The sequence below is a fragment of the Macaca fascicularis genome, chromosome 14 (assembly GCF_037993035.2).
Source record: "Macaca fascicularis isolate 582-1 chromosome 14, T2T-MFA8v1.1".
In the NCBI taxonomy this organism is placed as follows: domain Eukaryota; kingdom Metazoa; phylum Chordata; class Mammalia; order Primates; family Cercopithecidae; genus Macaca; species Macaca fascicularis.
Window position 1 is genome coordinate 47422646 of NC_088388.1, and position 13662 is coordinate 47436307.

The 13662-nt window shown below is 41.2% G+C and overlaps 1 protein-coding gene across 24 annotated transcripts in view; it reads left to right on the plus strand.

Moving 5' to 3' along the window:
- HPS5 (HPS5 biogenesis of lysosomal organelles complex 2 subunit 2) overlaps positions 1–13662 on the plus strand; it is a 50126-nt gene that overhangs the window by 3802 nt on the left and 32662 nt on the right. For 10 of the 24 annotated variants that reach the window (XM_074014090.1, XM_074014088.1, XM_074014089.1 and 7 more), the window contains exons 2-7: positions 6769–6879; positions 7352–7416; positions 7890–8082; positions 9780–9913; positions 12483–12695; positions 13322–13393. In XM_074014090.1, the coding sequence (XP_073870191.1) occupies positions 9798–9913; positions 12483–12695; positions 13322–13393 (401 nt within the window). In that variant the 5' untranslated portion in view covers positions 6769–6879; positions 7352–7416; positions 7890–8082; positions 9780–9797. Of the gene's footprint in view, positions 1–439; positions 597–6768; positions 6880–7351; positions 7417–7889; positions 8083–9779; positions 9914–12482; positions 12696–13321; positions 13394–13662 lie in introns of all 24 variants that reach the window. The other 14 variants (XM_045371580.2, XM_045371579.2, XM_045371581.2 and 11 more) reach the window with 3 other exon arrangements.

Below are 13662 nucleotides of genomic sequence, written 5' to 3' on the forward strand. Positions count from 1 at the left end.
CTGTAGGGTTTGCTGATAACACTTAATAAGTTGAGACCTTTATGGAAGATTGCATTTTAATGAAAGAGTCCTAAAGACAGAAGATTTACTACTCATAGAAACACAGCAGCAGGGTTACTGTTTTGCCTCAGAGGAGATAGGCCAATTTTCCTAAATCCTACTCTGCTTATTCTGCTTATTCACACTGTTAGATAATAGAGGGGGATAGGATTATGGAGGGCCTTGAGAATCTGTACCTGCTACTCTGGGAGTTTTAGAGTCAGGGAATGACACAATGTCAACACACCGTGACATACAATGTTACTTGTATGTGTTTTCTTTCTAAGTACCTGTATAGTGGGGACTTTCTCATGTTTCATTATGTTCCCCACGTATTTGTTAAATGCATGTTAAATGAATGGAGGGCTTCTTAAATTATATTTTTGTGGATTTTATTCAGGTAAGGAATACTGTATCTATCATTCAACAAGTTTCAGCTTTCTGGCTAAATGACTTTTGTGCCAGTGATACCAGAGTCCTACAGCCATGTTCTTGCAGAGTTTGAATCTCTGGATCCATTACTGTCAGCCCTGCGGCTGGACTCCAGTCGTCTAAAGGTGAATTTATTGATCCTTGTATCAGTTTCATTTTCATGTACTCTTTGTTACTGTGCCCCTACCCTCTAGTTCCTTAATGTTTTATGGAATCTTGGGTGTTCTTACCTGTCCTAGTCATACTTTCGTGGGGAGAAAAAAAGAAAATAAACTTTTTATCTGAGGAATGTGAGCCCCTTTAAATTATCAGGCCAAGGCTGGGTGTAGTGGCTCACACCTGTAATTCCAACACTTTGGGAGGCTGAGGTGGGAGAATCGCTTGAGGCAAGGAGTTCAAGACCAGCCTGGCCAACATGGCAAAACTCTGTCTCTACTAAAAATACAAAAATTAGCTGGGCAAGGTGGCATGCGCCTGTAATCCTAGGTATTCGGGAGGCTGAGGCATGAGAATCACTTGAACTCTGGAGGTGGAGGTTGCAGTGAGCCGAGGTCATGCCACTGCACTGTAGCCTGGGCAACAAAGTGAGACTGTCTCAAGAAAAAAAAAATTGTCAGGCCCAGAGAAGCATTGGAGTGAAACAGCAGTCTTTTATCACTCTTTTTTTTTTTTTTTTGAGACGGAGTCTCGCTCTGTCACCCAGGCTAGAGTGTAGTGACACGATCTTGACTCACTGTAAGCTCCGCCTCCTGGGTTCTCGCCATTCTCTTGCCTCAGCCTACCGAGTAACTGGGACTACAGGCACCCACCACCACGCCTGGCTAATTTTTTTGTATTTTTAGTAGAGACAGGGTTTCACCAGGTTAGCCAGGATGGTCTTGATCTCCTGACCTTGTGATCCGCCCGCCTTGGCCTCCCAAAGTGCTGGGATTACAGGTCTTATCACTCTTGTTTGAGCTAATTAATTACCTCTTGAAGCTACTTGCTATGTGGGCACTAGACTAACTGACACCAAGTAGTGATAAAATGCAGTATACCTTATACTTCAAAAGTGTATAGCCAATCACTAATCAATGTTATTGCTGTAAGCCCATGAGAATTCCTGACAAACAGCCTCTTCTGAGAACTTGAGTTTCTTGTTTTCCAGAGCATTCACCAAGGCAACTTGGAAGTGTGTCCTAGGCTGCAGTCCTCAAACTTGGCCCAGATAAACTCGATGTTAATTTGGCCTCAACTTCTTCCTTTTAGGTTGACACTTTACATAGAGGTATAATTTTCTTTTCTTTTTTTTTTTTTTTGAGACGGAGTCTCGCTCTGTCACCCGGGCTGGAGTGCAGTGGCCGGATCTCAGCTCACTGCAAGCTCCGCCTCCCGGGTTTACGCCATTCTCCTGCCTCAGCCTCCCAAGTAGCTGGGACTACAAGCGCCCGCCACCTCGCCCGGCTAGTTTTTGTATTTTTTAGTAGAGACGGGGTTTCACCGTGTTAGCCAGGATGGTCTCGATCTCCTGACCTCGTGATCCGCCCGTCTCGGCCTCCCAAAGTGCTGGGATTACAGGCTTGAGCCACCGCGCCCGGCCAGAGGTATAATTTTCATAGCTCTTTCTTGATTTATTTTTTGAGCTATCTTTTGAATTCTAATTTACCGTCCCTGGAAACCCTGATACTGACTTGCTTCATTTTCCCCTGTTAGTGTTGCTGTCTTCTCTCAGAAGCTAATGTATTTGATTGAAAATAAAATGGTATAAATGAGTATATCCCACAAAGACCAAAAGAAAACTGTCCCTTCACCCTCTGAAGGTTTGCTGAAAATCAACTAATACAAGTAAGATTAATAGGAGAAAAGGCATATAAAATCTTCTTTTCTTTTTTTTTTTTTTTTCCTTTTGAAACAGGTTCTCTTTGTTGCCTGTACCTGAGTGCAATGGGGAGATCCTAGCTCACTGTAACCTCAAACTTCTGGGTTCAAGTAATCCTCCTGCCTCATCCTTCTGAGTACCTGGGACTAAACATACTCGACACCATGCCAGGCTAATTTTAAAAAAGTTTTTGTAGAGATGGGGTCTTGCTATGTTGCCCACACTGGAGTACAGTGGTGAGACCATAGCTCATGATAGCATCTAACTCCTGGCCGCAAGCAATCCTGTGCCTTGGCCTTTGGCCTCCCCAAAGCACTGGGGTAACAGGAGTGAGCCACCATGCCTGGCTGTATGTACCCTCTTTCATAGGGAAGTGGGGATATGGAGAATGTAGATGATTGTTCTGAGTAGCAATAAATCATTAGGGAGAATGAATAGACCTAGCAAGTGGGAGGCAGACATGGGAAAGTGAGGGATGGAGCTGCATAGGAACAATCAGGTAAAATCCCCCGGATGAACTCTTGGAGCTGCCTTCAGAAGAATAAATGAAAAGTCTATCTGGGCATGATGATCACTCCCAGTCTCTTCTCTAGTGGTTGATCTTTCCTGGTAATTTGATGAGATCCCTAGGGAAAGTGTTTAGGACAATTGCATTTCTTTTGGAAGGAAGCTTTCCCTCCCTCCCTCCCTCCCTTCCTTCCTTCCTTCCTTCCCTCCCTTTCCTTTCCTTCTTTCTTTCCTTCCCTTTCCTTCCTTCCTTTCTTTCCTTTCTTTCCTTCCTTTCTTCCTTTCTTTTCTTTTCTTTTCTTTTCTTTTCTTTTCTTTTCTTTTCTTTTCTTTTCTTTTCTTTCTTTTTTGAGATAGAATCTCATTCCCTTGCCCAGGCTGGAGTGCAGTGGCACGATCTTGGCTCACTGCAACCTCTACTTCCTGGGTTCAAGTGAGTCTTGTGCCGCAGCCTCCCTAGTAGCTGGGATTACAGGCACCTGCCGCCATGCCCGGCTAATTTTTGTATTTTTAGTAGAGACGGAGTTTCACCATGTTGGCCAGGCTCGTCTCAAACTCCTGGCCTCAGACAATCCTCCTGCCTCCTCCCAAAGAGCTGGGATTACAGGCATGAGCCACTGAGCCTGTACCTTTTGGAAAGAGGCTTTCTTGGTCAGATAAGGAAATTCCTATGGAGAGAGTCCCTCTCTGTGCTTGGTGGAGAGGTGGAAACGAGACAAGGTTAAAGGGACTTTGATTTTGAGGCAACTTCTGAGAACTGTCAGCGTGTCAAAGCTCCATATTTTGGGGTATTGGTTGCTGAGCCCCAATAACCCCATTACATTTTGAATAACATGAATCATTGCAGTTATACTACGGTCATTCCAAAACAGGGAGTCTGGTGTAACCCTCATTTTAGGGAGCAAAGCAAAAGTTAGTTCGCTCTGGGCAGAATGTCGACCTAAGAGGAAGAAGCTGAGGCAAGTGCCCTGGCTTCGTGGTTCACACCTGTAATCCCAATAATTTAGGAGGCAGAAGTGGGAGGATTGCTTGAGCTCAGGAGTTTGAGACCAGCTTGGGCAACATGGCAAAATCCCATCTTTACAAAAAATACAAAAATTAGCTGGACATGGTGGTGGGCACCTGTGGTCCCAGCTACTCAGAAGGCTGAGTTGGGAGGATTGCTTGAGCCAGGGAGGTTGAGGCTACAGTGAGCTGTGATCGCTCCACTGCATTCCAGCTTGGGTGACACAGCAAGACCCTATCTCAAAAGGAGTAAAAAAACCCAAAAAACAAAACAGACAAAGGCAAAAATAATATAAGCAGACAGTTTATTAGGGCCAAGCTTGAGGATTACAACCTGGGAACATAGATAAAAGTTGTTTTAAATATACACTTTAATTAGCAGCAGTTACAAGTGGTTTTTTTTTTTTTTTTTTTTTTTGAGATGGAGTCGTGCTCTGTTGCCCAGGATGGAGTACAGTGGCACCATCTCAGCTCTCTGTAAACTCTGCCTCCTGGTTTCAAGTGATTCTCATGCCTCAGCCACCAGAGAGGCTAGGATTACAGGTGTGTACCACCATGCCTGGCTAATTTTTGAATTTTTAGTGGAGACGGGGTTTTGCCATATTGGCCAGGCTGTTCTCAAACACCTGGCCTCAAGTAATACGCCCGCCTCAGCCTCCCAACGTGCTGGGTGATTATTTTTTGAAACGGATGGTGGGGCAAGAGGTGGTGCAGTCTTACTGTGTTGCCCAAGCTGGAGTACAGTGGCTATTCACAGTCATCATAGCTGAATCATAGCACACTGCAGTGCACTGTAGCCTTGAACTGGCGTCAGGCAGTCTTCTTGCCTCAGCCTCTCAAGTAACTGGGACTATAGGCATGCACCACACCACATGGCCTGACTAATTTTTGTAAATTTCTTAGAGATAGGGTTTCATTATGTTGCTGTGACTGGTCTCAAACTCCTGGGCTCCGGCAGTCCTTCAGCCTTGGCCTCCCAAAGTGCTGGAATTATAGGCATGAGCTACCGCACCAGGCCTTTTTTTTTGAAATGGCATCTGGCTCTGTCTCCAGGCTGGAGTTCAGTGGCGCAATCTTGGCTCACTGCAACCTCCGTCTCCTGGGTTCAGGTGATTCTACTGCCTCAGCCTCCCAAGTAGCTGGGATTAAAGGTGCACACTGCCACACTCAGCTAATTTTTGTACTTTTAGTAGAGATAGGGTTTCACCTTATTGGCCAGGATGGTCTCGATCTCCTAACCTCGTGACCCTCCTACCTCGGCCTCCCAAAGTGCTGGGATTACAGGCGTGAGCTGCTGCGCCTGGCCTGGATTTCTTAAAAATAAAAAATTTTAATTTAGGGCTGGGATCTTATTCTGTTGCTCAGTCTGGTCTCGAACTTCTGACCCCCCAAAGTGTTGGGATTATAGGCGTGAGCCACCTTGTCCAGCCCAAGTGGATGTTTAAAGGAAAAGGAGGCAGATTCTGAGTTGTTTACCAATAACATATTAAAATAACAAAAACTATTGATTGGCTATACGTTGTTCTTAGTATCACAGATTTCAGTGACATGAAGTTAATAGGCGAGACAGCTAGTCAGTGACAAAATGACTTTAAACAATTGTCCCCAGGCATGGGTGCCGAGATTGGGAGCATGACTGATATCTCATATTCATTTCTGTCTGGACCTGCATACTTCACATAGTTCAGACTGCCCTGAGCTATTTTTCTTTTCCTAATAGCTATGTGTTTTGATTGTCCTTGGAATTCAAAGAACTATGTACTTCCTTCAATCTCTGAGTTATTTTGATTAAACTCAGGAATGATGTGGTAAAAAACAAAGTTTCATAACCAGTACCAAAATAATTTCATTTTTATACTTTTGCTACTGCCCTAAAGGAAATACCAGCATCTGAGGAAAGGGAAAAATAGGAAGTGATAGACAAAATAATATGAGTAACAGTTTTGAGGCTTGACATCAGACATTTTTTCAGCTGCAAGTTACAGTATAGTGTAACATATTAATAGGAGCTTAAGTGGTAAAGATGTTTATAATCTCATAAGAGGTTAGTGTTGTGGGTTTAGTGTAGTGGCCCAATGATATAACTGGCTCCCATTTTTCCCATTCTACCATTGTACATATGTTAGCTTTTAGTTGCATTTGCAATGTGTGTCCTGTCTCCAGTCTTACTGTTCTCATTAACATCTCAAGAAAGTGGGGGCAAAGGGCAAAGGCTTTCTACAGGCTCTGCCTCTTATCTGGAAAGGTAAAGCTTCCCTTCCTGAGAAGCCCTCAGCTGTGTTGGTCATATTAGCTAGAACTGAGTTACATGGCAACGCTTGGCAGCTAGGGAACTGGGAAGGTGAATATTTAGGTTTTCCAACTTCTGTAGTGAAAAGCAGCAAAATTGAAGATGATTGGGAATGTCTCTTAGTCAACCAACTAATAACTTTGCCACAGGGTATTGGGCACAGCATGGCCACTGCATTCTCTGATGGAGTCTCACCTACCCTAAGACTTGCGGATGTTTTGTGGTGTTTGTACAGATCAGAAGTGATGTAAATGAATGAATGTTTAACATGGTTACTTTATCTTCTGGTCAATTCCTCGGTCTTCCATTGTTGTAGTTAGCATTGGAATGACCTAGCCAAATTACACAAAATATGAACAGTCTAACAGCCAGCTTTTGCCAAGGGAAAATTACTCACAAGGTGGAGCCTATTCAGCCTTTGTGAGATTCGTTTAGAAGTTTAAAAACAAAATGTTCTTTCTTCAGTATTTTTTACTATTCTAAAATTAGAGAGTAAGTGTCATGTTGTGTCCATTTGGGCAGAGGGTAAAGTGAGGGAAGGAGCCTGATGCATAAATCCTCAGTATTTATTTTCAGTGGATAGTCTATTTGGTTAAGTAGCTGTGATCATCTCACACTTCTCTTTACATGTTTTTAGTGCACGAGCATAGCTGTGTCTCGGAAATGGTTGGCTTTGGGCAGTTCAGGAGGAGGACTCCATCTCATTCAGAAAGAAGGTTGGAAGCACAGGCTTTTTCTTTCACACAGGGTAAGATTAAGGGCAGCTCTGTTGTATACCATTTGGAGTCTTTTTCATAAATGCAAATTTCTCCAATATAAATAATCGTTTGGAATAAAAGAATGTAAAACGTGCCCTGGTGCGGTGGCTCACGCCTGTAATCCCAGCGTTTTGGGAGGCCAAGGCGGGTGGATTACCTGAGGTCAGGAGTTGGAGACCAGCCTGGCCAACATGGTGAAACCCTGTCTCTGCTAAAAATACAAAAATTAGCTGGGCGTGTTGGTGGGCACCTGTAATCCCAGCTACTTGGGAGGCGGAGGCCGGAGAATTGCTTGAACCCAGGAAGTGGAGGTTGCAGTGAGCCGAGATCGCATCATTGCACCCCAGCCTGGGCAACAGAGCGAGACTCAGTCTCAAAAAAAAAAAAAAATAAAATAAATAAATAAATAAATAAAAATGTAAAACTTGAGATTTAAAAAATATTTTTTCTTTTGTGCTCTAGGAAGGTGCAATTTCTCAAGTTGCCTGTTGTTTACATGATGATGATTATGTTGCTGTAGCTACCAGGTAAGAATCTGTTCTAAAACCGTCTGTCCTTTTTCAAATGCATTTTAATTTGACACATTTAATTATTTTATTTAATGTGTTTGTTAGGGTAACCAACCATCCTGGTTTGCCTAGGATTGTCCTAGTTTTAACGCTGAAATTCCTGTGTCTCGGGAAATCTCTCAGTACCCAGCAAACGAGAACGGACAGCTGGTCATCCGAGTGTTTGTAGAAAATGCTAATTTGAGGTTACAACATTTCAAAGGCCTTAAAAGAGAAAGGGAACAGAGATAATTTAGATCATTTAACTTCTCCTATTAAACTGGTTTGGTGACTAAAACAAGGAAATTAATATCTTGACTTTTTATAATACTTCCTCTTTTCTGAAGAATAAGAGTTACATATGTATTTAGTGTAGTTGATACTGTGATGCAATTAAATTGTACCTTGTTCATCATTGCCAAAAGTTTGCCTCTGTGACTCAATTCTTGCAGTCAAGGTCTTGTAGTTGTTTGGGAATTAAATCAAGAGCGTCGTGGGAAACCAGAACAAATTTATGTGTCTTCAGAACACAAAGGCCGAAGAGTCACAGCTCTCTGTTGGGATACAGCTATTCTTAGAGTTTTTGTAGGTGATCATGCCGGGAAGGTTTCTGCCATCAAACTCAGTACTTCTAAACAAGCAAAGGTGAGAAGCAGTCCCATTCTTTGTGTATGTAGTGAGATACAAGGTGTTGTCTTATAAAACTTCCAATTAAAGAGTGTGATTTTTATCTACTATATTTCTTGGGAGACTAATCCAGAGTCCAGACTTGGAGATTTTGAGGAGACCTGTTTTTATATAGTACATATGGTAGCCTGTTATAGCTCAGTGCTGTTACAGAATGGCTTTTGTGAGCTAACTTCAGTACTTTGCACATTATCTATTGCAGTTCTTCCTGATTCACCTGCATGGCTCATTTAAAGCGTTCTTTAGTATAAGGCTATTAAGAAAGAAAAGAAATCTATTTATTATTGGTGTGAATAAAATGACAGACATAGAAATGACACCAATTGCTCAGGCTCCTGATCTTCTCCGCTTCTTGTGTAGAAGAAACTCATAGGTCTAGGAATATTTTTTTATCAGGATGGATATAATTTATTTTGAATGGAATCTTGAAGACACCTTCGGGCTTTGCTCTGCTCTGCAGGTTCTCAGGCTTCCTGCTGCAGTTCTTTCTGAGTAGAAGGGTTGAGACTCAGTTTACCCTAACAGAATGCTCCAGTCTGTCATTAAGACAGAGTAGACCAGCTTCTCATTGTCCTGCTCCTCCAGGGCCATTACAGCAGAAGTAGAAGGATTTGTCTCGCATTGGCTTGTTTCTATTTAGGATCCTGGCGGAAAAGAAGGGCTCTAACTACTATTGGCTAAATTAATTTTATTTTATATTTTATTTTATTTTATTTTATGTTGAGACAGGTTCTTGCTCTGTCACTCAGGCTGAAGTACAGTGGTGAGATCATGGTTCACTGCACTCTTGATCGCCCGGGCTGAAGCAATCCTCCCACCCCAAACCTCCTGAGTAACTGGGACTACTGGCAGGCACCACCATGCCTGGCTAATTTTTAAAAATTTTTTGTAGAGACAGGGTTTTGCCATGTTGCCCAGGCTGGTCTCGAACTCCTGGGCTCAAGCGATCCACTCACCTTGCCCTCCCAAAGTATTGGGATTACAGGCATGAGCCACTGCACCTGGCTATTGGCTAAATTACTTTATTTTAATGAACACATCAGAATATTTTTCTGGTTTTTGCCATCATGACCGATCAAAGTTATCAATTGATTCTTAATATATTTTGGATCTAAAATAGAGAAACCCTATACATAGTAAACGTACTTTGTCTTTTTCTCAAAGGGAGAAGTACTATCTACAGGTGGAAAATTCTCTCACATACTCCAGAGCTTTATTTAGCTAGAGACAGGTTCTTCCTCTGTTGCCCAGGCTGGAATATAGTAGCTCGATCAAAGCTCACTGCAGCCTCAAGCTCCTAGGCTCAAGCAATCCTTCTGTCTCAGCCTCCCAGGTAGCTGGGATTATGGATCTGTGCTACCACGCCTGACTAACAAGTTCTAAAGCTTGCTTCATCTTTTTCGTTCTAACCTCTAAGATTAGATGATCACAAACAGAGCCTTAAGAATTCCCTTCTGCAGTTAACGTACCAAATTATTTAATACAACTTTTAAGTGAGTGAAACTTCGATATCCTTACAAGCAAATTAAATTTTGGCTTATTTGAAAATTTTATTTTGCTATTCAAGTTATTTTCATTTAAAAGGTAAAGAGGAAGAGATCACATGTGTATGTTATGATTAAATAAACTTTATTTCTTTCTCACATTCCTTTTAGGCAGCTGCTGCTTTTGTGATGTTTCCTGTTCAGACCATAACAACAGTTGACTCCTGTGTTGTACAATTAGATTATTTGGATGGAAGGCTACTTATATCTTCACTAACTCGATCCTTCTTGTGTGACACTGAGAGGTATATTGGCCATCCATTAGTCACCAGAAATGCAGACTTTTAGAAATGGGAGGAACTTAGAAGTTATCTACCCCAAGCCCCATTAATCAGTTATACAGATTTTTTTTCTTTTCTTTTCTTTTCTTTTTTGTTTTTTTGAGACAGGGTCTCACTCTGTCACTCAGGCTGGAGTGCAGTGGTGTGATCATGGCTCACTGCAGCCTTGACCTCCCCAGCTCAAGCGATCCTCCTACCTCAGCCTCTCAAGTAGCTGGGTCTACAGACACATGCCACCATGCCCTGCTAATTTTTTGTATTTTGTTTAGAGACTGGGTTTTGTCATGTTACCCAGGCGGGTCTTGAACTCCTGGGCTCAAGCGATCTTCCTGCCTCAGCCTCCCAAAGTGCTTGGATTACAGGCAAGAACCACTGCCCTTGGCTATTACAGATGTTACGGAATCAGTTGTATGCAAGCTGATGTTAGAGAGCAGAGAGGAGGTAGAGGAGTCTAAGACAGTCCAGTGGGTGACTAAGACAAGTATTCCGTGAGCCCGTTGCTGGTGAGGCGTGTTCTAAGTGCCATGAGAGAAGGCCAAAGGCCTGTTTTTATATGCGGAAGCAGGAAGGCTTCTTTGAGTTTTGTTGTTTTCAAGATTTGTTTTATTTTAATAGAATTTTACTAAAGGGTAAAATTGGATGAAGAATAAGAGCTTTACGAAGATAAGTATTTCATCAAAATCTCAAGGGTAGATAGAGCCAGAGGTCCAATGAGTGGCAAAGGAGTGCATTAGAGGTAACTGTGAAATACCAGAGCAGAATAGCAGACAGCTGAAAATGAGTATTATGCATCACTGTGCCAAAGTTTTCAGCCATTCTCACTGCAAGGAAATTTTCACTGGCCATTCTGTTTTTCACTGGACGTGGCAGCTATCATATTTCTCAGGACCATCTCCTTTTAAAAATTTGTCATGGAGAGTTTTGAGCCTACACAAAAGAAGGGAGAATTGTGTAATCAACCCCCGTGTACCTATTTCATAACTAAAGTTGGATGACAGTAGCCTAGAACCTTTTGTAAAAATAACTTGTTTAGATGTGCTTACTCTCTGTTAGCTAGAATTCAGTTTTTGGGGACATGGATAGTATAATAAAATATATACTTATGTTAAAAAATCTTTTTGTTTCAACCTATTTTCCCTCCCAACAAACAGTATGTATATATATTTTTAAAAGCTGGGCCTCCTAGTGACTAGCCAAAGTGATAGATATGACTTTGTTTCATGTAAATTTAGTGTTAAGGATTAACTAAGGTAGCATATGTGAAAATACTCAACTTTGGGCCTGTGACATATTGTTTGAAAAATAATAGAAAGTAAGATTAATGAGGATACAAATGATAATGAATTGATTGCATTTTTCACTCAGCAAACATTTATTATAGCCCTCCAGATCCTTAGCACCATATTAGGTATCATAAAATATATAAAATAAGGAAGAAATATATTTTATTTCCCAAATAAGGAATATAAGTAATAAAACCACTACTTCCTGTACTGCTCTGTATACATTTCAAAGCACTCTTACACCAGTGTTCTTAAAGTAAAGCAAATGTTATGTTTTATTCATAAAGCAAGTAACTACAGAAGTAGTTATTGAATTATCTGAGGTTATCTAGTAAATTCATGCTAGAGAGCATACTAGATCACTCTTCAATAAAAGAGATTGAGTTTATGGAACTCTACAATGTATTGAGTGCTTTCTGTAGGCCTGACACTGTGCTACACACTGGGAATCCAACCAAAGAGGAATAAGAAGTGTCCTTTGCCCTGAAAAGTCATGATTTGCTGTTTAAATAGACATAATTGCCATATATCATGTCATAAGTGCTATGAAAGCAAAGCATAGGAAGCATGTAATTCCATATATGGGAATCAGGGAAAGTTTCTGAGGAGGAATGATGGAATCATGGAGGGTAAGTAACAGGAGTTTTTAGGAAGAGACATCTACCTCATCATTATCACCTTCCATGTTCCCAGGCAGTGTACTGAGCTTTTATATATCCAACTCATGTAATCCTAAGGGAGCAGAATACTCCAAGGTGCAGAGTTTCAGAAGGACCTGGGTTTTTGAGGAAAAAGTAAGTTTATTGGGTGTTTGTGGTGAGGAAGTGACTTGGAGACAGGGTTGGAGAACTAGATTAGTAGCTTCCATAGAGTGTCCAAAGAACATTTTACAGAGTGACTTTAGAAGCAACTAGTAGGGTTCAAGGATGTACGAAATAGTTCAGTAGCATTCACTTTTTAGATTTGAAAGGGGCCTTTACATTAATTCTGAGCCTCTTATTCTGTGGCTAATAAACTAAGTACTAATATGAAATGATTTGCTTCCTGTCACAGAAATAGCTAATGGCAAATCAGAGCCAGAACCCTATTTTGATCTTTCCATTCTCTTGTTTTTTTCAGTATATTGCTAATATGAATGAAGGAGAAGGCATTGTGAGTGAAGTTATTATACCCATGCTGATTTGTAGTGCCATTGTTTTTGCCTTTTTTTTTGTAAGTAAATCTGCTTTCTCTTCCTTTCTGGATGTTAGAGAAAAGTTTTGGAAAATTGGAAACAAGGAAAGAGATGGAGAATATGGAGCTTGTTTCTTTCCTGGAAGGTGTTCTGGGGGCCAGCAACCTCTGATATATTGTGCTCGCCCAGGCTCTAGGATGTGGGAAGTGAACTTTGATGGAGAAGTTATAAGTACACATCAGTTCAAGAAACTCCTCTCGTTGCCACCTCTCCCTGTGATTACTCTAAGGTAATGATTTGTATGGCTTGTTAGGATTATTTGAAGAGCTTATATATAGAGATTGGGTGAAAATCTCTGATATTGTATAAGTGTTAAAGATTTTATTATACCTGGCCAGGCGTGGTGGCACACGCCTATAATCCCAGCACTTTGGGAGGCTGAGGCCGGTGGATCACGAGGTCAGGAGATTGAGACCATCCTGGCTAACGGTGAAACCCTGTCTCTACTAAAAATACCAAAAAAAAATTAGCTGGGCGTGGTGGCGCATGCCTGTAGTCCCAGCTACTCAGGAGGCTGAGTCAGGAGAATGACGTGAACCCAGGCTGTGGAGCTTGCAGTGAGCCGAGATCATGCCACTGCACCCAGCCTAGGCGACAGAACGAGACTCCGTCTCAAAAAAAAGATTTTATTATGTCTTTTCAGAGTGAAGTTGAATTTTTATTAAAAGATTCAGAAAAACCAAAGAAGTCTTTGAGAATTACCTTTCCTATGATTAATGTGAGTTGAATAAGGGCAGATGTGGTTAGGCTGTTGAATTTGTTTTGGAGGCAAAAATTACCATATATTGGGAAAAGTATAATTTTATGTTATACTTCTAACAGATAAACTCATTAACAGATGTGTTTACTTTCTAGATCAGAACCTCAGTATGATCATACAGTTGGATCCTCCCAATCTTTGTCTTTCCCCAAACTCTTACATCTTAGGTAAGTTTCTACTTTCCTTTGATCTGGGGGGAAAAAAAGAATACTTAGCTTTTAATCTCTGTTTCTTGTTCAGAAGTAGTTAGTTTTTTAAGGTTATTTTTGCACTAAATTATTTTTAGAAAGTTAGGAAATAATTATGTTACATGAAGTATTCTGTATTTAAAAGGAATGGAAAGATCCTAGAAATACACTTCTCTTTCCAAGCCAATTGGAGAGTTTATAATTGCCAAGAAACTTCTAACAATTAGAGCTAAGATAGCTCTACTAAC